Source organism: Barbatula barbatula (assembly GCF_947034865.1).
Source record: "Barbatula barbatula genome assembly, chromosome: 11".
Lineage (NCBI taxonomy): Eukaryota > Metazoa > Chordata > Actinopteri > Cypriniformes > Nemacheilidae > Barbatula > Barbatula barbatula.
Genome location: NC_136774.1, coordinates 19,323,934 through 19,348,705, shown reverse-complemented (window position 1 = coordinate 19,348,705; position 24,772 = coordinate 19,323,934). Strand labels below are relative to the sequence as shown.

Here is a 24,772-nt window from a genome sequence, read left to right as displayed (position 1 = left end):
TTGGATGCTAATGTTGTTTTTATAGTATTTCTTTATAGTGAGGCCTTTAGACTGATTCATCATTCAGCAAATGAATATCACTAACAAAAATCATTCATATCCTTATTTGTTTTTTTCCTAATGCATTGCATTGTGGGGTTACAGTGTGTTTCATTAAATATGCCACTCTGAATGCACCTGCATTTGATTTTTACATACACTGCACACTCATCTCCAACTTTTTTCAATTTCTCTGATAACCGGGTAAAATTGGCCTCTTTCTCTGGTTTTTTCTCCAGTGCTGGCCGTGACCCATCACACATGCTTTCCACCTACTCTATTTTACTTTCCAGTTATTAAAGCCACCGTTATTAAAAGAAGAGAGAAGCTAATCTATATTTGCATTCGCTCTATAGCAATTCATTAATATTATGACATTTACTGCCAGCTCTCCGAGTCTCCCTGCTACCCTTTTCCTTCAGCGAAACGTTAATTTAAAGTTCTGTCTTTGTAATGGAATAAGAAATCCTCTCTGCCCTATCAAATTCAGCGATGCGAGAGCTGAATACTAATTTAGATGGGAGAGTGTTTGGAGAAGGTCCACGCTTTGAGCCAAAGCCAGAATTGGTTTTAAAGTCTGTTAATATGATGAGCTGTGTACTTTTATTAAACTCAGTGATTGTTCGTCTGTCCACCGTCCACTCAAATCTCTCTCTTCCCCCCCCCTCTCTATCCCTCTCTCTAGGCTACTCACGATGTGTACAAGACACTTTGGCAGTGTTGTTGCACAGACCATTCGGACGTACAAGACTGACCAGTTCCCATTACTTTTAATTGTCATGGGCAAACGGACATCAAATGAAGTTTTAAATGTTATTCAAGGTAATGTATATAACTGAATGACTAAAAATGTACCCTAGTATGGCGTTCACATATTCTACTCTGTGTTTACGGGTCTAGCGAACCCATCACAATTGGTTTTTAACACAATACAACCATCAAAATGTATGAAAAAATCTAAATGTTTTATAGGTAATATTTGTAATTTAATAGGCATTTATAGAATAAATAAAAAAAGAAATGTATAGGATGCACGCTCCTTGCTCAAAGTTAACTTATGGTTTGGTTGTAATAGAACATTTTATTTTATAATTATATTTATATTAACATTTTATTGTGAATCATTTGTATTAAATCACATCAAAACTACTTGACACTTCTATTTTGGAGGTCTAGCGGAAGTTAAATTTGGGCCACATGACATTTGTTTATTTTGTTGCTGCAAAAGGTATAGGTAATATATCAAATTAAAACATGATATTTATAAAAATGTATATATATATACACAATTTTTATATACTGTATATACTAAAAAAAGAACCAAAAAGACCACAAACCTAAACAACACACAGGTGTATAAGATACTCAAGTGTACACCTTTATCCACATCATACCATGCTTTAAAACACACATGTAAGGAAAAATGTCATAGTTCTGCTAGTTTTTAATGTTTCCCTTTTAGTTTACTGAAGTTTCTTCAATACATGATGCTTAGTTTTTTCCCAACATGATTTTAAAATGTTACACATCATCTGACCTTTATGGCTGTTTGACCTTTACACAAAGGTCACATGGTCAAAACAGGGTTCACGTATGTATAACATACCATTAGGAGCAATTTTCCATGCAACACATTTTGCATTGTACAACAGAAGATTTATCTTGAATTATTTCACAAAAATCTGATTGTTGTGTTAATGTGTGTGTGTTTATTTTTGTGATGAAGGCAACACAACAGTGGATGAGCTGATGATGAGACTCATGGGAGCTATGGAAATCTTCACCGGACAGCAGCAAGAAGATATCAAAGATGAGGTGAGACCACACGAGACAGAGACTGACCCTCCGTATAATAACAAATATTTATGTTTCATGTATTTATTGTCTATGGCTGAGGCTCTCTTTTCCAAGCTAGAAGCACTACGTTTGGCTTTAGGAAGAAGTTTACACCTGAAATAGTTTGAGGGCTATTTAACCGTACTGTAGACAGCTTTGTTAGTTATAATGGGAGTGATCTTGTTTTGTCACGGTCTCTGTGCTCACTTGTTACAGAAAGTAATCTGCTGCATCAAAAGCATGTCGCTTGTAATTCATTTCATTCAAAGTCAAATGTATATAAAGCTGTACGGATGTTTTTCTGGATTAGTTATATATAGTTAGGCCACAACAAAGTATCAAGGGCATGCTGGGACAGATGACCGCTCATTGTCTGACTCATAAAAGTCGCCCTCATCAAACAGAGAGAAGAAAAGATGCTCCGCCTACATCTGTATGCTTGTCTGGGTTTCAGACAAACTGTGGCATTGAAGGCACAATTTAGCTGACTGTGTAATGTAAGCTCGTGGACCTGACACAAAGCTGGCAGGATACGCGCTCGGTGTGTTGTGGTCACAGATTGTCTAAATCAATGAAAGCTCGGCAAACAAAAACAGTGTACATGTGTCCATCTGTTGATTTGAATCCAAAACTTGCAAAGACTCCTTTGCAACATGGGAGCTGACTCCTAAGAGTGAATCTCTAAATACCTCTAGGCAACATTCATGAACTTCCTGACTAATTAAAAACACTAATTGTTTTGTTTGTTACACGCCCCATTCTCGTGACAGGTCTGTCTACCCCCGCTGTGAATCAATCCTCACCTGTGTGTCTCTGGTTTGGTGGGAAATTTTCAGACAGGTTACTGTTGCCCCGAGGCCGATTGACTTGATGATGAGATAGGTCTTGACAATTCTTGCCTCTTTCCAGCATTCTCCTTTCTGCTTGGACACCTGCGTGGGACGCTTTGAATTCATTGCTTACATAAAGCAACAGAAATGATTCATGCGGTCTTATAACTTTTCCGTGCCGTTGTCTTTTTGAGAGAACTTTTGCTGAAGGTGTTTTGTTTGGTCTTCTCATTAGGCTGTTTGGTTTTTCCAGCTTGGTAAATGGTTGAATTAAAAACTTTATTTATGATTTGTATCTTTTCCATTTGATCCGTTTGTGTGTGAAATGTCTGCTTCCCTCAGTCAGATCGCTTGAATAACTGTTTGAATGACATGGTGATGGATTTCGGCTGGAAACTCATTTGCTCACGGTTTGCTCCTCATTTTTTCGGCTGTGAAGCACAGAACGGGCAGAAACTGAGTTAGGGTTATAGAGCGCGCTAGGAGAAATGCAGCATTGCACTTTTTGTAGTGCTTACATTTTGCCTTCAGCTGTGGGGTTAAGCACAATATTTTCCTCCATCTTCTATTTTGCGAAAAGATTTGATATCTGATATTTAGACTTTGAAAAGAAAGTCCACTTTGTTAAGAAACACTTTGTGCCTGTCAGGTACGCATGCCTGCCTATAGACTGAGCATGTAACACTCTTTCGCATGATGTCACCGTTTTCACAACTTTGTGTTGTTGTCGTTTACGCAGAGGAGGTGATGATGATATTGTTCCCAAGAAAATGCATATAGAATCACATGTTAGCATTATTAGGCCCTAAATGAACGGTGAAAAGGCATTAAAAGTTTCCGGTATTAATTGTAAAGGTTGTCGTGTAAACGCTCCCCTAAAAAAATGATGATGTTTACCAATCTTAGCTGTCGCTCTTAAATTTAGATTGTGCCACAGCTGTCAAAAGACTGCGGAAAAAAATTATAATAAGGATAATAATAATATAATAATTATATAATGATTGTCTTATGGACTACTTTAATGCTACTTTTTTGAACTTTTGACATGTTCGCCAATTCTTTCTTTAATTGTATAAAGTCATTCATATATATATATATCATAAATAAATATTATATTATATATACACGCGCGCACGCACACACACACACCTTCATATTCTCTGTGTGCTGTAATGAGAAAACTTTTCTTTATAATTTAACTGAACTTCTGTTGAAGTTCAGCGCCAGACCTGAGCCTTTTGTGTCACCCTTGTGTTTGTAAACAAATGAGAGGAGTCGTGGGAGACTTGTTGTTAGAAAGCGTTTGTTCTTGTACCGCCGCTGACCGCATGCCATTTTAGGATTGCCCTTTAAAGTCCCTTGCAGAAATATCCCCATGTGCGTGTCCCCTCTGCATTCAGTGACTCAGAGTGACCCACAGACGGCCGCCCGTCTGTCCGGACAGACATACGCACTATGTACACCGTCTGGATCCACAAACAGATGAAAAAGCTCACACTCACTCAGTGAGATGTTCATTCCTCAGAGTGTGTAGGGGACGTGACCTGGGGTCGTGCAGTCAAGGGGAAAATAGTTATTCACTTGCTTCATTTGCTTCAGCACAGCTCACGACACTTAGTCACTGTTTGTAGACTGTTAGAGAAAGAGACAAGAATGTTTTTTGTATTTTTGTATTTTTGACATTGTTATTGGAGAAAGTGACCCAAAAATGAAAACTCATTCATCATTTATTCACCCTCATGTCATTCCAAACCTGTATGAAGCGGTTAAGTGTGTCATCATGTGTGTCTAAACTGCTTTAAATGACGAATTCTCATGGCTTTATCATAACAGTGGCACAAAAAAAGAGTTTAATGCAAGAGATTTGGCAGCTCTTCAAAAGAACATTGTCTTCGGAAAAGTCAATGTTTATTTGTTTTTATGTCCACCATAAAAGGTCCAGTTTGTAATCCCGATTCACCTGTGTCAGAATTGTTTCAATGTTCACATTCGCTTTCAGCGTGGAGAAAGACCCTCATCCACCCACACACTCTTCCTATAATGCGACTCGGCCCCCGCGCACTCTTTTACAGCTCTGAATAGAATTTGAGGATGTATCTCGCCTTTGATCAGCCTCTGTTCTCCATCCCGCTTTTCGCTCCTGTATCCTTCCTTTTCTTTTGCTTCACTTTGTGTAGTCAGAACTCTTTCACATTTCCACAAAAAGTCCATCCAGGAGAAAAGGCCCTTAGTCTTATAAAGGCCGAAAACAATCACAGGAGCAGAGCCATACAAAAGCAACAGTCTTCAAACTCAGCAGGTAGACCTGCAGCTGGGTTTTAACAAACAGGATACACACACACACACACAGATGAGAATAAAAGAGCCCTCCATTGTATGTAGAGGAACTCCATGTATTCACTTCTATAAGATACTCTTTCAGTGGTCACCCAGTTAGTGTGTCAGACGGTACAATACAATTCAGTATGTGGCCATTACTGCCGACAATGACAGGGAACCATCTCGTACGTCAAAGATACAATGGGATTGTTATTTGGATAGATTCGCTCTTAGTGAATATTTGTTTTAGGATTTCCATAATGCAGTTTACAATATCATAAAATACCGTGAGTACAAAAGTGATAGATCAAAATGACAAACCGTGTATTTGATTTCTTTCAAAGTCTGTTTTCTTTTTTTTAATGGCAACATGTGGTGTGTTATTGTTTATTAATGTTTTTTTCTTTTCAGGATGAACGTGAAGCCAGAGAAACGGTCAAGAGAGAACAGGATGAAGCTTATCGTTTGTCTCTGGAGGCTGATCGTAAAAAGGTTGGGCATCATTTACAGCCGTCTTTCAGCGCTTTTTCACATTGGGATTGGTTTGGTACCGTGTTGAATTTATATGCAATGGGGAGATTGAATGTGGAAACTAAATTCTTGAAAACTATTCTATTACTAACCAAAAAGATTTTTAATACTGGGAATCTTCTTATTTATCATCGTGCAAAACAATAAAGTACTAGTACGTTTTAAAGTCAATTTTGTAATTGGCTTTGTTTTCTTTTAAACCAATCGATTGTTTTTGAAGAGTTTGACTCTTTTTGTAAGGACTTGTATCTTGAAAGTATGTTTTATATGAATTGAGAAATGCGCATGATCCTATTTTTGAAGGTGAAATGTGATCCTCTACATTTAAAGGTGGAAGTCCATCCCCCCTCTTTAGAGTCTGTCCCCCGTGTTCTCCCCATTTCCAGCCCTGTTAATATGTTTAAAAACAAAAAACAGTAACACAAAATAGGATATAAAGGTGTTATTGGTATTAATTGTTTTTGATGTGTTTTTAAAGAGAGAAGCGCAGGAACGAGAGGAGGCGGAGCAAGTCCGCCAGGAGCGAATCAGGAAAGAGCAGGAGGAGGAACGAGAGGTGAGGTTCAGTTCAATGGTGACTGTTTCAGTAACTCGGTTTTAATGACAAGCATTCCAAGAAATGGTGAGATCACCTTTATTTAATACACCTTTAAAATAGCGTGACACAGCCCATGTGATCAAGATCTTTCCGTGTTAAATTACTGGACTGCACAAAAACGTACTGGTTTCTTTGTTTTATTTCTATACCATGTTGTCCAGTGAAACTTGAGAGACCGTGTTGAGCTTTGTTTGCAATCTGCGACAATATTCATGTCATGTCTTTTGTCAAGCTAATTAAAAAATGAATGAGAACCATTAATGATTTTAAAACCTTTAGGATTACATCACTTTGAATGTTTAAAACTGCTCTTTCTCATCCAATGAGGCATCAAAATGACAATCAACTAAATTAAATCACACACGCTGACATGAACATGTTCAAGATTTTCCAAACATGTCACTGAAAGGATAATAGGAAAAATAGCAATGACAGCTATGAGCCGTCATGTACCCTCGCACTTGTCAAACGTTTACATCGGACCACAAATAACATGCATTTTTGTGCGCCGTCCGCGCGACCCTGCACCTTTTGCATTTATTTCTCAGGCCGCTCAAAACGGCAGGTGCACATCAAAGCCTTGACACGCTCACAAAGACGCCGTCACAAAAAGTGTCACGGAAAGTCAAATCTCACCTGTAGCGGTAGGAGTAAACAAATACTCGCCCGCGCGATCACTCGATCAGAGCATTTGCTGAATACAATGCCATATTACCATTCAAATGTATTACAGATGGTGTGTTTTATTACGGCCAAAGAAAAGAAAGTTTGCTGCACAGGGTGTACTCGCTCGTGCTCAAACACACAAAACACACAGCTCATAACGTTTAGTTAAGCGGAAAGCTGATAACCCGGGTGACACTCCCTGGTGTCAGATTATTGTATGTTTATTCAGCAATAAATACTAAGCAGCACCGCTCAGGTAAAGACGATTTGTCACTTTTAGCCTCAACAAAAGCTTGTAATTTGTTCGGTTCACTCTTTTAGACCTTGCGTCCCCCCCACTGTCACGGCTGTGTTCGCTTTCAGGAGGAGGAGTGTAAGCTACAGTGTAGACCTTCAAACATACGATACCCTACAATAGCTCATTCTAGCTTCATTTAATGCACAAAGCTTTTAATATACGGCACATTGTGGGTGAGGTAAACACAAAGACGGCCTACCGGTGAGGTAATTGTGTCCGATCGGTTTATTGTGTGCATGTGTGTGTGTTGTCAGTGTGCGAGATGTTAACTCAGCAGCAGTCCTGTGTTTTAATGAGAGCGGGTTTGAAAGTTGTTCACCTGCTGTCTGTAATAAGCCAAAGGGGAGCAGAGGTACAGAAAACACACTCCCACACGCTGATAAGATCAGCAGCACTGTTATTTATCTTTTCCCTCCGTGTTATGAAACGTAGTCCCGCATATATGACGAATCTGCAGGTTGTGAAACGGGTGACATCTCTTTGATTCCTAATCTTTGCCGTTGGGTTCACCTGCTGGACAGAGGGGACAGTTTGGGTTGACACACAATCGTAATTAACCTCTCTTGCGCCTAAAGGGATGTAGATTAGATGCGAACGTCGTACATTCATTTCTGATGAATGGAAGATACTCAAGGCGTATTTGGCGACAGCTGTTACAGTTTGGTGGATGTGGCGGTTTTGTCTGGCGCATCGTTTCTGCGACATTGTGCGTGTGTGTAAACAAGGCGGTAGAGATGCTCTCCACCTGGAGTCTATCCAAGCGCATGCACACTCCCAAACCGCAGCACCTCAGCCGGCCACAATAGGAACACCGGAGGGACGCAAACAGCACAAGTGTACAGAGGAGGAGAAAGGGGAAGTGCTTTCTGTGATTTGGAGTCTTTTGTGACCGTGAGGATAAAAGGAAGTGGGGGCGCGGTGATGTCATTATTCTCCACCGTCACGTGCTACACACACACACAGACACAGACACACTGTTTGTTTAATGCAGTGAAAAGGATGCTCCTCAGTGCCCTGTGTGCGTAGGGAGCAGGAAATACACGTACATCCACACATACGTCCCGAGCAGAGACACCGTTCATCCCCAAAGGGCTTTTTACACGCGGCTCTTACCTAAGGGAGCGGGGCCGGCACGCGCTCGCACAAGGCACCTGCTGCTAATGAGCTACTGTTGTACACTTTGATGAAATATAATTGCATTATGGTGTGTAAATAAAGCCTGCGTGTTTTGTCACAGCATATGCTGGTCGGTGTCACAACAGGAACAACAAGCTTGAGCTGAAAAGCCCAGAGGAGGCTATAGGTCGTGCTCCCTGTCACCGGAGACGGCACAATTCCCTCACCTCGCTTTCTCTCTCTTGCTTGTGCTCGTGCTCTCTTTTATCGGTGTATGTTTCTTCTCACTGCCCACCCCATCCGTGCATCTCTCCCTCACAAGGAGAAAATTACAGTGTGAAATGACTGTGACGTGCGGACAATGTTTTCCTCGTTTACGGTCGAAGCGATAAAGTCGTGTTGAAGTGTTCAAATTAGGGCTCTCGACGCACGACTTGCTCACCACACGTTTTTAGGGTTTCGTAAGATCTTTGCTAATGTGATGTGGTGCAATTGTCTCTCTGCAGCAGAATTTATTAGCTATAAATCTTTGAGATCGAAGCTGAGATGCATGCTTTTGTGTAATCTCTGTTACCGTTGTGCCGTCCCCTGCGCAGGCTATCCGTCTCTCGCTGGAGCAGGCCCTGCCATCAGAGCCCAATGAGGAGGGGCCAGAGCCAATCAGCAAGCTCCGCATCAGGACGCCCAGCGGCGAGGTTTTGGTAAGGCGATTTCTGGGCAGCTGTAAACTCCAGGTCCTGTTTGATTTCGTCGCCTCCAAGGGCTACCCATCTGATGAGTTCAAACTGCTCACCACCTTTCCACGCAGAAATGTGAGTTCACATACACGAGTCCTAACCATGAATTGTTAAGAAATGTCATTTGTTTGTACAATTATGCTTGTATTGGAAGCCCGTTTAGTAAATTGGTTCCCAAAGTATCAGTAGTTTAACACGCTGACATCATCATGCCATTGCTCATGACCAGAACCCCCTCCCTCCTGTTCAATATATTTTGTGTGGGCATCTTTCCCCATGCTGGAACATGATATTAGACTAGATCCCCACTGATGGTGAATATCTTTTAATTCCTGTCCATCTGCGGTACACTAATAACTGTGTGTGTGTGTGTGTGTGTGTGTGTGTGTCTGAGTGTTACAGCTCAGCAGGAAAAATAGAGTGTATAATTGGCTAGTTAATCCCAGCGTGTGGCAGAAGTTTGTTGCTCATCTCAATCTCTGTGTGTGTGTGTGTACGTTCCACAGATAGTCACACACCTGCACATTAATTAAAAGCCATGCCTGGTTAATTAGTATTTCTTTTCCTCTTGTGTATTTTATATTTTTACATCTATCCGCGAGCGCACGAATCATTTGCCGAATATTAATTGCAATGCCGGAAGAAGGAAGGTGCACTGGCTACTTCGGATACAGTCAGCAGTTCTGTATCCCGTGTGTGTGTGTCTGTGTGTGTGTGTGTGTGAGTGCTGTCATTTTTTGCGCTCTGCAGCAGGTAGATAACAAGCCCTGCTCGTAACGACCCGACTAATTAACAGCATGGAAACAGAAATGGGCTTTCCATTAATGGAGAGATGTGTGCAGGCCTGCCCAAACAGCATGTCATCAAACCCTTTGGGGACCGGTGCTAAGACCGACCAACAAACATAACTTACACACTTATCGCTTGCGTGAATGTTTTTTCGCTCTGTTTCAAAACGCTGTAAGCGTCTCTGAAGGCTGTGTTTTAAAGGGATAGTTCACCCCAAAATTGACTCTTGTCATTTCAAACCTGTATCACTTATCTGCAGAACACACATTTTGAAGAATGTTGGATAAGGAACAACGTTGGTACACATTCACTTCTGTTGTAGGGACACAAAACCAATGCTGGTCAATGGGAACCGAAATGGTTCGGTTACCAGCATTCTTCAAAAAAATCTTCTTCCGTGTTCTGAGGATGAAAGAAAGCAATACTGGTTTGAAATGACATGAGGATGGATAAATTATGACAGAATTTTCATTTCTGTGTGAACTTTAAGACTAGCCTTTCATGATATGATTGTTCTAAAATGTATGTAGACATAGACGGTAACGTTTTGACAGTTATAGTGATTATCAATATTGTGTTGATTTTACACATGATAATGTTGTTAAAACAAATTGGTACCACAGTTGTTGCAGACTTGTAAAATGTCGATCCATGATGGTTACAAACTTTCTCTCTGCCATCCTCCAGTTCAATGGCCATTAAAGACAAATATTCATAATAAAAATTAATAACATAAATGAAAATTATTATGAACATAAATCATGTAGTAAAAATCTGATATGTGTTGTTGAATTGTTATGCCACGGTAAGTGTATCCTTGTGTTTTTTGCTAATCAAAGTGAAATAAATGATAATTATTACAGATGCACCGGTACTAAATTTCTCTACCAATACCGAAAGCCCATTATTTTGGGTGATATCTACCAATACATATAGTTTGGTGGTTCTATTAACTCTCATTGACTCAATTCTGAAGGTTAAATTAATATTTCTTTCTGAATGTTATGAACTCGTATAATGACTATTAATATTGAACATAAAATTGGTGATGTCACTGAACGTTTTTTACGCAGACCACAAATGCATAGAAAGAGTATATATCTGGCTGCTTTACAAATATTAAACGATAGTGTGCAAAATCAATATTAACGACCGATAACCGATTATTGGCCGATAAATATAATGATTATACAAATAATTCATTCATTGTTGATAGTGTCATGTGCGCTATATATTTATGCTCATCTTAAAAATTGAATTTTAGTGTATGTCTATGCCTCTTGTGTTTTCATTAGGAGCGCTATTTGTATAACATGCTGACTATTTAGTGTTCTAAATCAGTCACTTATCAATGCTCCATTTCAGTTTGTATGCTAACGTAGTTTGTGTCGAGTTAAAGTCCACTCAGATACTTAGGCAAACGTTCCTTGAAAACACATTCGCCCATCCAACGAACCCCATTTCACACGTTGCTCGGATGCTCTTTAAAGTGGAGGTTCAGAAACCAAATGTGAAGCAAGTTGTGCGTTTCTGCAGAGGGTGAAACGTGTATTTAAGAAAGGAGGGAGACGGAAAGCAGGAAAAACAGGCTGTGTTTGTGACTGTGACTACAGTACTTGTGTTTAATCCTCACTCTCTCTCTCTCTCTCTCTTCTAATTAAAATCATCTCTGCCACAGACTCGCTCTATCCCTCCCACAGGATTAGGCCATGAGCACTATTGCATTTGTAATTCTGCACAAATGTTTAAACTTCATCTCTCTCTTCTTCCCCCCTCGCATCCAAAACCAAGATACTTGCCAGCAATAAGAGAGTGATTAAATAGAGGAGTTTAAAAAAGAGAGAGCGAGAGAGATGGAACAAGTGTCTGAAGGCTTTTGTTTCATTTGCGGCCTGCGAGGGTTTGTGTTTGTCTGCAAGTTGTTTGTTCTTTTCTTTCCTTTTGATGGACGGATTCAATGCACCTGCACTCTTCTGAACGAGAGCGTGAGGGAGGATTAGGAAGCAGCTTCTATTCATAACTCTCATTAACGTTATGGCACAGTCACATAGCTCCTCGGATCTCAGATCGCACCACGAGGATGTTCTTTTTGATTTGTGTTTTTAAGTTGGCTAGTTATCTCTCCCACATTTTAAGGAAGCGTCCCGTGTACTGTGGGGTGTTTAATAGTGGGTGTCAGCCGGTCATTTGGTTCCAGGTCGTTTCACTGAAGATTACACTGAAGCGTCACTGCAGCATTTGTTTACATCTTTTACATTTGTTTACATTTTTTTTTTTTTTAGAGCGTATTATATAGTGAGGATACATTATTTTGGTGCAAATTCACCATCAAGTTTGTAGATGCTTATGTGGATGGCTTGAGAAAAGATGTCAGATTATAGAGAAAATGTATTTAAATCTAGAAATTATGAAAATGTTAAATATTTGTTTTCTTGTTCTTTTTGTAATGAATCACTGGCTTCTGAAATTCATATCATTTTTATGCAACATTTAAGTCAGATTTAATTATAACTTTAGGTTAATATGAAATAATAAATCTGTGTGTGTGTGTGTAGATGTACCGAATAGTATAGTATTTTATAGTATAGTACAGAACGTATATATATATAAGTTAAAAATTATTAATATTTTTTGGTTAATATTTAATAATATTTAATATACATTTTGTTAGAAATAAATATATATTAAATGTATATTAAACCAATGAATATATTTGCATAATAAAGTAAAGATTTTATATTTACATTGATTTAATATCAGTGTTACTATTTAGATAATATTTTAGATTAGTATTAAAATTTACATTTGATTGTTTTAGTGTAATATTGATGTTAGATTTAAACATTTTAGAATTGTATTATACTTTAATTGAATCCATATTATAGTATAATAATAAAGTTCGGTACATTGTGGTATAATAATAGATTTAGTATTTCATTTAAATTTTAGCTTAATATTAAAGTTAGATTTAATCATTGTAGCATAATATTGAAGTCAGATTTAGTGTAATAAAAAAAAGTTTTTACATTGTTTCAAGTGGCAGTTGAAAACCACCAGTGTATAGTACAGCTCTTCTCCCCACAGAGAACCGTTCAGATGTGCCGTTTAACATGGCTGACGTCATCCTATATGGGCATTAATGTTGGCTTCTTGCCTTCAGACCCCCTCTGTCACGTCAAAGGCAAGCAGGGAGCCAGAACTGACTTCTCCCCAGAGGTGGAAAACCTCTACCCCGTCCCTCCCTCGGCCGGCCCTTAGCAGAGTCTTACCCCAGCACTGCGAACACTAACGCCCTCACCGCTCCTGCAGGCAGATAATGATCTCCCACCGCTTTTCTAATTGGCCAAATAAACACTCCACAACAGCTCTAGCACAGACCTGGCCATTGGGTTTTAATTAATGCTGGAGACCCCTAAATGGCTTCATTAGAAACGCATTGTTTCAGCTGTATATTTTCTCTCTCGTTTTTTGTTGGTTTGTTTTATTTCTTCTGTTTGGGCAACCATCTTGTGTGTCCGGCCTTCTCTTTTAGAGGCTTATTATTAATCCTTTTGTGAACCCTAATGAACGGTAATATTTATTTGAGTGAGATCAAACAATTCTCCGACCGCATCCGTGCGGACTGAAGCTGAGCTCATTACGAATTGACTTCAAATGTTTTGACTGAGTCATTCGAAAGCCGGGCCTGCCTTAAAGAATGTGTGCTTTAAAATGATAATAATGTGTTTGCCTGGTTTACTTTGCCTGGGCTTGGTAACATACACCTGCTTTTTTGATGAAACTCTGTATTGTTATTTTAATGAGTTTGTACTGTGTTATTGATCAGGTTAATCCTTAAGTATACTAATAATGAAATTAATTAAACTAAACTGGCAGCTGCAAGTGACATCAGTATATTATGTTTTAAGTGCACAGAAGACACGCCATTCAGCTTTTTATTCATGCTGAGCTACGCTATTAATTCCGGGGGGCAAGAGGACTTTTTAAATAGTCTCATTGTACAAATGTACACAGTACAGTCAATGATGCAAATTACTTTTTCGATCGAATTTCACAGCAAAACACAACCACTACACTAACCGATGAATTTTGCCTTCAGCGGCACAGGTTATTTTATAATTGTGACACCAAAGAATGTGCGTTTATTTCTTTCAGGAAAAAGTAGTGTTATAAATGATAAATTATAATAAATACACGGCCTTTAAAAGTTTAGTCTAGAGGAAAATGTTAACGCTCAAATTACTTTTTGTTGTTCCCAGTTTCATTCAGTTAGTAACGTAGTCTCGAATGTTTCTCCTAAAATTGCTTGAGAGAAGTGTAAATAGAAACAAATGAGACATTGAGAGTATTGAGCTGTAAATTAATGTAAATTATATAGGTCAAATAATCTGCATTTGGAATAGCTTGATGAGATCTTCAGTAGTATTGACTTGGCAAAGTTTGTAACATTGTGAAACCTTAATAGAGAGACATTTGTGAGATTTCTTGGTCTTTTTCTCAGGTGAAATATCTGAGACGCAGAGGATTGAAGCAAATAGCTCTCCATGTTAATCTAATTTCTTAGAGAAATAATTGAGATATTAAAGAGATCCCATCCGTGATTTTTCTTTCTTACAGGAAGAATAATAATGCATCCTTAGATATTTGTGCTTATTTCTTTTAGGAAAAGAAGTGCACATTATTCATACATTATAAATACAGTCTATTAAGTTAACATTTCACCTGCAGGTGCTGTATGTGTACAGTTAGATTCTTCTTGTAGATTAGATTTACATTTTAGACATTAGATTTTAATTATTGTTTTCAGAAATACTTTTCTTTGGCCCCAAGCTAATTTTGCATATAAAGTCGAACAAGAAACCCGAGTCGTACTTGGTGTGTAGGTCACCACTCACTTTAAAGTTTAGAAGTCGAGTAGCACTCTCTTTTGGGAGAGCTGGATCTTGCCCCTTTTCCTCTGGTCGTCTTGGGCGGCTGTCCTGTGTTTGTTTGGCGAGTGTGTGGGGCCGTTGAAGATGAGTGTGTCAAGGGTTTAACAAGATTACCTGCCATCAACATCATCAAGGCCCAAAGAAAACAGCCGTCCGGCCCTCTCCTCCATCACTCGGCCACTTCTGCTTTAATAAACCTCTTCAGGATTACGACGATATGAGTCTTCTCACCCTTCAAATGATCTCTTTTCTTCTTCTGTTTACTTGGGGAGTAGAAGGTATTCTTCATCAGTGAAGATCACACCACAAAAGCGCCTTTGAATGCATTTGATCTTAATGTCCTCCGTTGGAAAGGAAACGGTACACTGCGGTTTAGATCGTCAGGCGGGGGGTTTTCATCGAGCTTGTATTTTATGACTCTGTTTGTGTGTGTTAAAGGGTGTTAGAAACACTGCCACATTCGGTGTTGCACACAGAGAGGTCTAATTTAATTCAGCAGAAGGTTATGCAGAAACTAACAAGTGCCGGGAGAAAAGGGAGGGAGCGAGAGAATGGAAAAAGAGCGAAAGACGTCGATCGCGAGGAGGAAAACAACAGCTTTGTTTGTTGACAGATGCTTCTCCTCTTATGGTCTGTTAATTGGATAACAATGTAAACAATCACCCGCGGCATCTGTCTTCTGCTATAGGAGTGTCACCTTGTTTCACTCCTTCCCCTTGAAAAGAGAACAGTCATCAACACGAACGCACGCACACACCTGCGTCACCCCCGAACCTCATTTACTTCACCTGATGCTGGGGTGTTATAGCAGGTTTTCGAGTTCATTTCCAATTTAAGTTTTTGTTAAGCGCACTCATGAAAGAACCGGAGGGGATCATGCCCCTGGTGAGAGCTGCTCCCTCTCTCTCTCTCTGGTACTACCCCCCCTCCTGTGCCTTCAGGTCAGAGTCAGAAACAAAAGGCACAAGTCACAGGCTAAAATGAGGTTTGGGGCAACAGAGCTAATGTGCCGAGGCTGGTGTGATATCTGCCCCCCTCCCGCAGAACGCCCTGAACCGAGAGCGATCTTTGCGGTTCTTCACATCAGGTGTGTCCTAATGATGCTCTCTTACCTGAGAACAGTTGCATCACTGCTCTCCTTCTGAAACCTTGTAGCTCCATATTTTGTGATTAAATTCTCTGCCGTAAATCATTATTGTTAGCCCGCCTTTTGTTTGTCACTTTTCGCAAATATGTAACCATTAAGATGTGCTTGTCAGCTTGGACAACACCGAATTTAAACATTAAGAAAGGAGCCTACAGTGGGCATTTTTATTTCCTGAAAAACATTTGGACATCAGCGGTTTTTGAAGGACAGTGCCAATATGAAGGTTATTAACGGTATAAATCAGATTCAATGATCGAAAGAATATTCCAAGTTAAAATACTGCTTGAACTCTCTCGGTTTAAAAACTCTGCAACTGTTTAGAAAGCCTTATTTTGCACGAACCCTAGCATCATGGCATTTTTTTGTTTAGGCAGATACCTCACATGTACTTTTTCTCGTCCTTTTTTGGACTTGATATGGAAATTTCCACATATTTGCATTAGTACTCATTCTCATATGTGTGGTGTGACCAATGTTATGGAATATTTTTCATATATATACTGTACGTCGCATACACACAACCGTTGAAACATTTTGTCTCACTTACTCATTCTTTATTCATATTTTTCCACGTTTTAGAACGATAGATAAATGATATGTGAATATCTTTAATATTCAATCAAGTCATTGATTTCAAAATATATATTGTGTCTAGTATTCACCTTTTAGCTTAAGATTCCGAAACATTGACTTTTTTACTGTTTAGATTGTGTTTTTTTATTTCATCAGCCAGGTAATATCCAGCAATGTTCTTACTTCTCAAAGTACCCGATATGTTAGCTTTATTCTCTGACCCTGTGACCTTCGAGCCCAGCTGCTTTCAGCTCGGTGTTTTAATTACAAGCTGGGAGAGCTGGAGGGAGCAGAATAGGCCTTAATCAGAGTTTCTGTCACCAGACTGCAGTTAAGCCCCTGTGCTGAGCGTCGTGGCTGCGCGGTGCGAGGACACCCAGGTGTGAGCGAAGACCCTGTGTAACAGGAGAACGTCCAGCTATTAGCTCACTACAATACAGCCATCATCTCCTGCTCTTATTTTCTCTCTTGCTGAAGGATCGCAAGCCGTGAGGTCTTGTCGATCCTTACCTCTCTGGGGTTTGTCGAAATCTCAGACGCTGGTTTGACGCTCTCTTTACGTTTGTCGTTACAAATGTCTTGCTGAGGTTGATATGGTGATCTTTGATAACAAAACCGAGCGTGATTATTGTTAATTGATGTATTTGGGGATCACACCATCACTGTGATCGGTCCATTTGCGATAACAAACATCAACTACCCGAAAGGAAACTGGACACGTACCTCACACAGGGACATGATCACATTACAGCATTAACCAATGATGTTAGACTGCCGGACCCCACACATCGCATGGTCTTAGCCCACACACCTCTTGCGTACCAGGTTAATAAAATGAGCAGTTCTTTTTTGTATAACGCTTATGTGACTGCACTGTTCGCATAAGCCGGCTACGTTTTTATTTCAGTCTTTGCTTTAATGCACTCTTTGTCTCTGTCCAGATAACGCAGTTAGACCCGGCGTGGAATCTGATGGAAGCTAAGCTCTTTCCTCAAGAGACCCTGTTCCTGGAGGCCAAAGAGTAGAACCCCTTGGAGACGTCCCGGGACGAACCAGAGGAAGAAAAAGCAAAGAACTTTTAGCATGATGTCCACAGCGACCCGACACACACAGGCCCTCACACACACTCTCACACACGGTGCATTGTATATGAATGCCGAGTGTACATCTGATGCACACCGAGGCCTTCACAAGCACACGGATAAACACATTCTACTCACATGACTGCAGTGTAATGTTCTTTCTTCACCCAAACGTATGATAAACGAAAAAGAGAAAAATCAAGCAAGAGGTGTGGATGTCTAACAAAGCCAGCCTCACACACAAGGACTGCGGCTGCTTTTTAGACCTGTTTTGTGTTGAAAAAAATCAATAAAAAAAAAGACAAACGAAAGAGACATTTCCTGGAGAACGCTGGACCATTTTTTTGTCCCTTACACTCACCAAGGCTCCTTGATTCTCAGCGTGGCCCTGGACCGTCTGAGCCCAGCTTCTCTCCCACACATACTTGGTTTTAATCTCAACTGTTTACGTTTATTTTTCCCCTTTTTTCCTTTTTAATTTGATGCTGTATTAGATTTAGGTTGATATACATTATATAAAGTCTATATGAACATGCATGTGTCTCGACACTTTTTATTTTTGACGTTTAGGTCATGGTGTCTTCAAACATGGCACCTTTGTATTTAAGAGTGGAGAGGACGGTTATAACTTTTGTAGTTGCGTAAAGACAGTTTCAGCGGCAACAACATAAACAAACGTTATGCGGCCCTAACTTCCAGTTGACCTCCGCAAAGAACCAATAACTTGTAGTTTTTGGTTATTTGAATACAATTATTATACAATTAAATAGAAAATAAATTATTATAACCGAAAACAGACCGGAAGTTAACTTAGTGCCAGTGCGTGCTTCCGATGAAACAGTGTTCAAGAGCAGAAATATTAAAATAGACATACTGGTGTCTGCACGAAAGACGGAGATGGAGAAAGAATGTATATTCTTGTTCTCCTAACAGATCATTTTCGGTGTCCACGGTTAATTTTCCCCATTCGTCTCTGAAATTAAATGCTTAATGAACTTCTTTACAGCTCTCCAAGGTTTTAATGAGAAAAGACAAATGGGAGTCAGTGTAGCTCTGAACGTGTTTCATAACTGCAATTGGAACTGGAAAAAAAGCATTATTTTCCTTGTAGCGTCTTTCACACATGACCTTTGTTAAACCAAATAGGAAGAGATCTTTTTAACCCGCCGGCTGATTCGTTCATGTGTTGCCTTGGCATTTCTCTTCTCCCATTCTCACGCAAGGATTCTGAATGTTTAATGTGTTCGTCAGGTCCTACTTCCTTCACAGATGATATGCCCTGAGAATAAATGAATCATACTCTCTCACCCACTGGTGAGAAAGAACTTGTTATCAAAGTAACTCAAACACTGTGCTCTGGTCAATGAGTTCATTTCTAATAAAGGAGAAAACCTGCTCATTCTAAGTGACAACAACAGCGCTAAATTACAGCTTTTATGTGATCCTTTTACATTGGTCAGGTAACAATTCTCTGAGTTCAGCTCTGTGTGTGGTTTGCAAAGCCACAAAATGAGCATTCGCAAAATGCTGCTTTAAATGTCTGAGGCATGTTTGTACTTCATCATACACAAAACAGAAATAGGAAAAGAAAAACAAAAGGTTTAATTCTAGCTTGCAAGACATAAACTTCACATGTATTTGCAAAAACACGCTGGTTAAGAATAATTATTTTAAATGGTCAGTATCTCAAATGTGCTTATTTTTATTATTTTTATCACCTAGAAATAGCAAAGAAACTCCTTTTCGTTCCAGAATTATAAAACACTTTCAGGATAAAAAATAATAGATTTTCAGTTTTGCAGTGCTTATAAATGTGTTTAGTTTTGTTTACAGGTCCTCTTTGGGGTCATGTTAAATTTGGCCTGGCCCACTCGGTTTTCTTCATTCCTTAAAGGAGCAGCAAGCACTAAACGGTAAGTTTTCTCTCTCTCATTTTCTTTAAGTTTTCAGATTGCTCATTGAGGTGAGAAAGGTAAGACCAGCCTGAGGGAGAAATGTTGGTTATGCAGCCCTGTGTGTGTGTGATATTACTGTTTCAATGACTGAATGTTTGGTTAATGCATGTAGACATTGGCTTTGTACGGTCAGAATCGCATTGACGTGCAGGTCGGAAATGCTGTCATTAAATAGTGAATTACTGATGTTTCTTTCTGCCTGATCCAGCTTGTATACACTCTTTATCATCGTTCTTTTGACAGGTGTGTTCTGAGCAATATGAGAAGAGCACAGTTATTCCCACAACTGAAACAGTAATCCTCCTGTTCAAAAACAATTCTGAATTTGAGGACATAATGGAATTTTTGTCAAGTTTGTAAAGTACTTTTTGTTTAGTCTGGGCATGCGTGTAGGTAGCAATGTTATATACATAAATACAAAGCTTAACACTCTTAAAACATGCTTCATGGTGCTTCAAGAGCAAATTTTGGCTTAATGGTTCCATTAAGAACCTTCAAGAACAGAAGGTTCCTTGAAGTGAGGAATGTTCTTTAGATTATAAAAAAGAGATAGAATGGTTCTTTGGGAAACCAAAAAGGGTTCTTCTATTGCATTACTGCACCTTTGTATGTAAAGAGTGGATTCATATATTTTGAATGACCTTTTTATTTTGATAATATTGGTATTTTTTATTAAATTAAGGTAAAATTAGCTATTAATAATTAAACCAATATATGGCCAAAAGTGATATCAGGGGGGCATATTTGTTTATACATTTGCTTTTTTATTGCTCGCATTTGCTTTCAATTAACCAATTTTTTTTGCTTTATTTCTAAATATGTTTATTAAAACATTTTAACTTTTCTACGGTATTTATTTTTACACTTTTTTTTTGTTCCTAAAAAGGAAACTAAAGCATTTCAGGCTGTATGGACTATCGAATATAACATAAGAACATGTAAAATGCCATAAAATTCAATAGAAAAAATACATACATTGACATAAATTAGGCATACATTGATTTATTTATTTAAAAGTTCACACTTTGTGTATGTGTTGTAATTTTTTGCCAACCCTGCTTAAATTCTTTCCAAATTTTGGTTTATACTCAAAGCACAACTACGCAAGATGCATATAGCATCACATTTTTAATACGTTTTAAATAATACATTTACAGTAAATAAACAGTGAAGACGTCAGGTTTCCTAAGTTTGACATCACTTTTAGCTGTACTGTTGGCTATTATGCAGTATAAAAACAAAACTCCAATTTCACTCATGGCAATATTGTAAAATAAATGTCAGTTTATTCAGTATAATCATTACGTTTTGCATTTCGCTTACATTAGGATTGTTGATCAGCAGTCGAACCGTTGACATCTCAATCGGAGACCCCAAAAGCTGCTGTCAATCATGCTTCACATTTTCCAATGGCATTATGGTTCGATCCCAAACTCCCGCACACAGTGACAACAATAGTTATTTTGTGGCTTCCTGTGACACGTATTATCTTCTGGCAACATCAGGTGGTGACTCGATTCTTCAATAACAAAAGGAAAGCGTTCGATAATGTTTGACGAGTCTTTAAGGGTCAAGAATGCTGCTGGCCCATGGTGAGAGCACAGAATTCCTGACGCTAGTGATCTCTTCTTTGAAGAAGTTCCTGATCCCACAGCATCCACTCAGCCAACGATGCTGAAATCCCAGACTAAACTAACCTGGAGGGTCACTCAAAGTTTACTTTCTCAGCGACGCTTAAAGAGTCGCCCGAAAGGGGCTCGATCTGCTGGTAAATGTGTGCGAAAAGAGTAAGACGGAAGGGGTTAGGTCACCGTGATCACGAATAGTTTTATATCCTACTGCTAAAAGGATTGCTTCTATGTTATAAAAAAGCAACATTTGATTATGTTCCGTGTTTTACCGTGGAATCGAGATGGGAATCTTACCTGCCACTTAATGCGTAATGCTGGTACAACATGTTTGACCTTGTTAAGAGTTTTGACGGTTTATATGACTTACTTGATTGTGTGTTGGAAGGTTCGGGCGCTTAAAATAATGAGGTCTAAGAGGAATTGGCTATTAAATAACACTTGTAAATTAAAAAAAAAACTGGCCTGAAGAAAAGCAATTCTGGGGTCGAATTTATAATGACAATAAGCCTTTCTTACGCAATAATGCATGAAACAATCGATTGAACCATTCAGCAAGCAGACTACTGTATTTTATAATAAACCAAAATATTGCCACGCAACTGCTGTAAAATAATAGATTTCATATTTAGGTAACACTTTACAATAAGGTGATATTAGTTAACATTATAAATGCATAAGCTAAAATTAGCCAACAATGGACATTTTAGTTTTCAGAATTGATCAATTAATGTTGGGTCATTACAATAAAGTTATTCATTCACTCATGCCTTAACCAAATAGCACCTTATTGTAAAGTTATACCCACATTTTATAAATGCGAAGTGGCATAACATTTTGATAATCAAATAGACTTAAGCGTAAATGTATTGTACTTGTTTTATTGTTATTATATAAAAAATAGTCTTAAACCATATTCAGATCTGGGCTATATTAATCCGAGGGAATCATTAAATATTGTAATTGTGCTTATATTTATTTGCAGTTTTTATTTAGCTGACTCTTTGTGTCCGCATCGATCGGTTTTTGCGCAAATGAACATTTCCAAATATTTACATTCTGCGCTTGTAGTAAAATCAAACATTTAAACGAGAGCATAAATCGAACGGTTTATTAATGCGTGTAATCTTATAATTGTAGCAAATGTAAATAGTCTATTATTGCTGAGGAAGTCCAGTATGGCATTCATGCATTACAGATAATTCATGTAAATCTCACCAGCTCACTACGCATCTTTCGATATTAAAAACTTGTCCAGAAAGTGAATTGCACGCCAATTGTCCAGGCTGCCACTCGCCCCGTTTCCCACTCTCGTCTCATAAGAAAATTCTGCAAGGGAAAAGAAAAAATAAACCTGTGGTATTCGGATTATCGTGGAAGAGGATAAAGCATTAAATGGGGCTAAAGGGGCCTGAATGGACGCAGTGGCGTGCGAAGAGAAGCAGAGTAATTATTGCTTCATAATTGTGTTCTTTTTCTTTTTTCAGCAAACATCGCACTGCAGAGCCCCACTCGGAGCGGTTGTGACATTTATGAGGCCGGTCTTTGTGCTGAACACTTCAAGTTTAAAAAACAAGGCCAATTGAGTCGGCGCGGCTCAAAGCCGGAACCATTGTAAAGGACCACATTGAGTTTGGATTTGGGACAATGGTGTTTCTCAAATTTCTTGCAAAAACCTATACTCCATCTGTGATCTCAATGAGCGCTCTTTCACGGGGTTTCTTCTTTTCTGTTTGATTCGTTTGTAAAGGGAGGCAGATGTGGAGGGATGGAGCCCGCATTTTAATTGGCTGCTGCTTGAACGCGCACGCACGCACGCACACACAGAGATAATTTCATCTGTCATCAGCATTTGTACATTCTTGATGTAAAAGGTGGAGTCACATATACAGTACAAATATATGAATAGCCTTAGTTATACAGACGACCGTTTTTACTTGTAGGGCTATACTCTTTTTTTTTAAGTTAATATCGGTTTTAATGATCAATAATCTAATTACAATAATAAACACAACGAAAAAGGGAAGAACATAAATATTTTACCCATGCTGCAGTTATATTTTAAATTCTCAATTTTTTCAGGATTTAACAAACTTTTTGTAGTTTTATTCACCATCAATTATGTAGTCTGTGTGAGTTACCTGCTATCGATATAAAACGATGGTGATAAAACGACACTGACAAATAAATAAGCATATTATGCTGTATGTTTTTTTTTATATAAATATAAATCGAGCACGCATCACAAGTAGCCCAATAAAAGCTTATTTTAACGCAGTTATTTTAAGCGCTTTGTCCTGTGCCTTCGGGGGAATGCCTGTGCTGAGCTCAAGGGTCCTGCGCGGCGCGGCGCTTTTCATGTGAACAAGAGGTTAACAACCTAATGAGGACTTGGAGACGAGATGAAGCGTGTAAATACACTGGTTTTCCCAAAACCGCATGCTGCACCCTCATTCCCCTTTTTTATCTGCTACTCTAACCTCTGCTGCGCTTTGCCCACTCAAACCATTCCAGCAGGAGTTCAGCGGGGAGGCAGTTTGGGTCCAGCCGCGCTCCGGCCCGGTATCAACGAAGAGAAAGATCCTGACAATAGCGCTCCGGGGTGCTAGAGGAACAGAGACATGCTGTTACATATGTCGGGTCAAGCATCTCTTTTGTGCCGCTTTAAAAAGGTGTAAAACTCAGTCAGCGGTGGAGATCCTTAAAGGAGTGAAAGCCTTGTATGGGTTTTTGATGCATAGGTCTGATGAACTGTTGAAAGAATGTTGAATTTCCTAAGTGCCCACAGTCAGTTTTAATTGCCCGGGGGCATTTAATTGGAATGCAGAGGGACGCCCATTCAATTGAGAGATTTTTTAGAGTAAAGCGTGTAGAGGCCGGCTTCATTATTTAAACTTCATAAACGAACTGATGTAGCATCCTTTACAAAAAAAGAATCGGGGTTTGCCAATATAGTAACCACCGCAATTAACATATAGGCCTATTTTAAAACTGATAACTTACAAATATAACTGCAGATATACGAAACAGTGATTAATATAGGCCTACCTTTGTTGGTTATTGTGTGATTTGCATTAGCCCCAAATGTTTTGAACATAACTGCATTACTTATAATATAGATGTGTCGACTTTTTTATTACTTATTTGACTTATACACGTTCATTACTTGTTAACTTTGCGTGTTAGTATGGATTCGATGAAAGTTGCTTCAATAAAACCGAACACTGGCGTAAGATCACAATTGTTAGAATAATTGCGCGTTCCGCGTCTCAGTTCATGAACAATCAACGCCTGGTTTTGTAATGATCTCGAGATGTCTATTTTCAGTCGCGTGAGATCGCTATACCGAGATAATGACTTTGAATGTCAAAAAGCTTTAGTTTAATATCGTCTCTATTAGTGTGCTGGTTGGGTAATTAAAGGTGCAGATGAGAGCGGCGGGGGGACAGATGGCATTTGCTTACTGTGATTGAGTATGTAAACAATCAGAAACCGTGCGACAGGGAAACATCATCAGGCCCGCATCACTTCATCGAAGCTTGCGTGCATTTCACAGCAAAGGAAACCGCGGTGAAATGCGTAAAAAGTACAGCACTATGTGTTCCTCAGAAAGAAAAAGTATCATAATTATAGCTTTTAACTTTTTAATTTATAAATCTTTTATAGCCATATTTTTAAGCAGACGTAACATCATTTT

General features: G+C 39.0%; 1 protein-coding gene across 2 annotated transcripts in view; it reads left to right on the top strand.

Moving 5' to 3' along the window:
- faf1 (Fas (TNFRSF6) associated factor 1) overlaps window positions 1–18,027 on the top strand; it is a 60,892-nt gene extending 42,865 nt beyond the window's left edge. For both annotated transcript variants that reach the window (XM_079468255.1, XM_079468256.1), the window contains exons 14-19: window positions 725–861; window positions 1,766–1,854; window positions 5,436–5,516; window positions 6,034–6,111; window positions 8,830–9,045; window positions 17,352–18,027. In XM_079468255.1, coding sequence (XP_079324381.1) covers window positions 725–861; window positions 1,766–1,854; window positions 5,436–5,516; window positions 6,034–6,111; window positions 8,830–9,045; window positions 17,352–17,435 — 685 coding nt within the window. In that variant the 3' untranslated portion in view covers window positions 17,436–18,027. The remainder of the gene's footprint in view (window positions 1–724; window positions 862–1,765; window positions 1,855–5,435; window positions 5,517–6,033; window positions 6,112–8,829; window positions 9,046–17,351) is intronic.
- The last annotated feature ends 6,745 nt before the right edge of the window (window positions 18,028–24,772 follow it).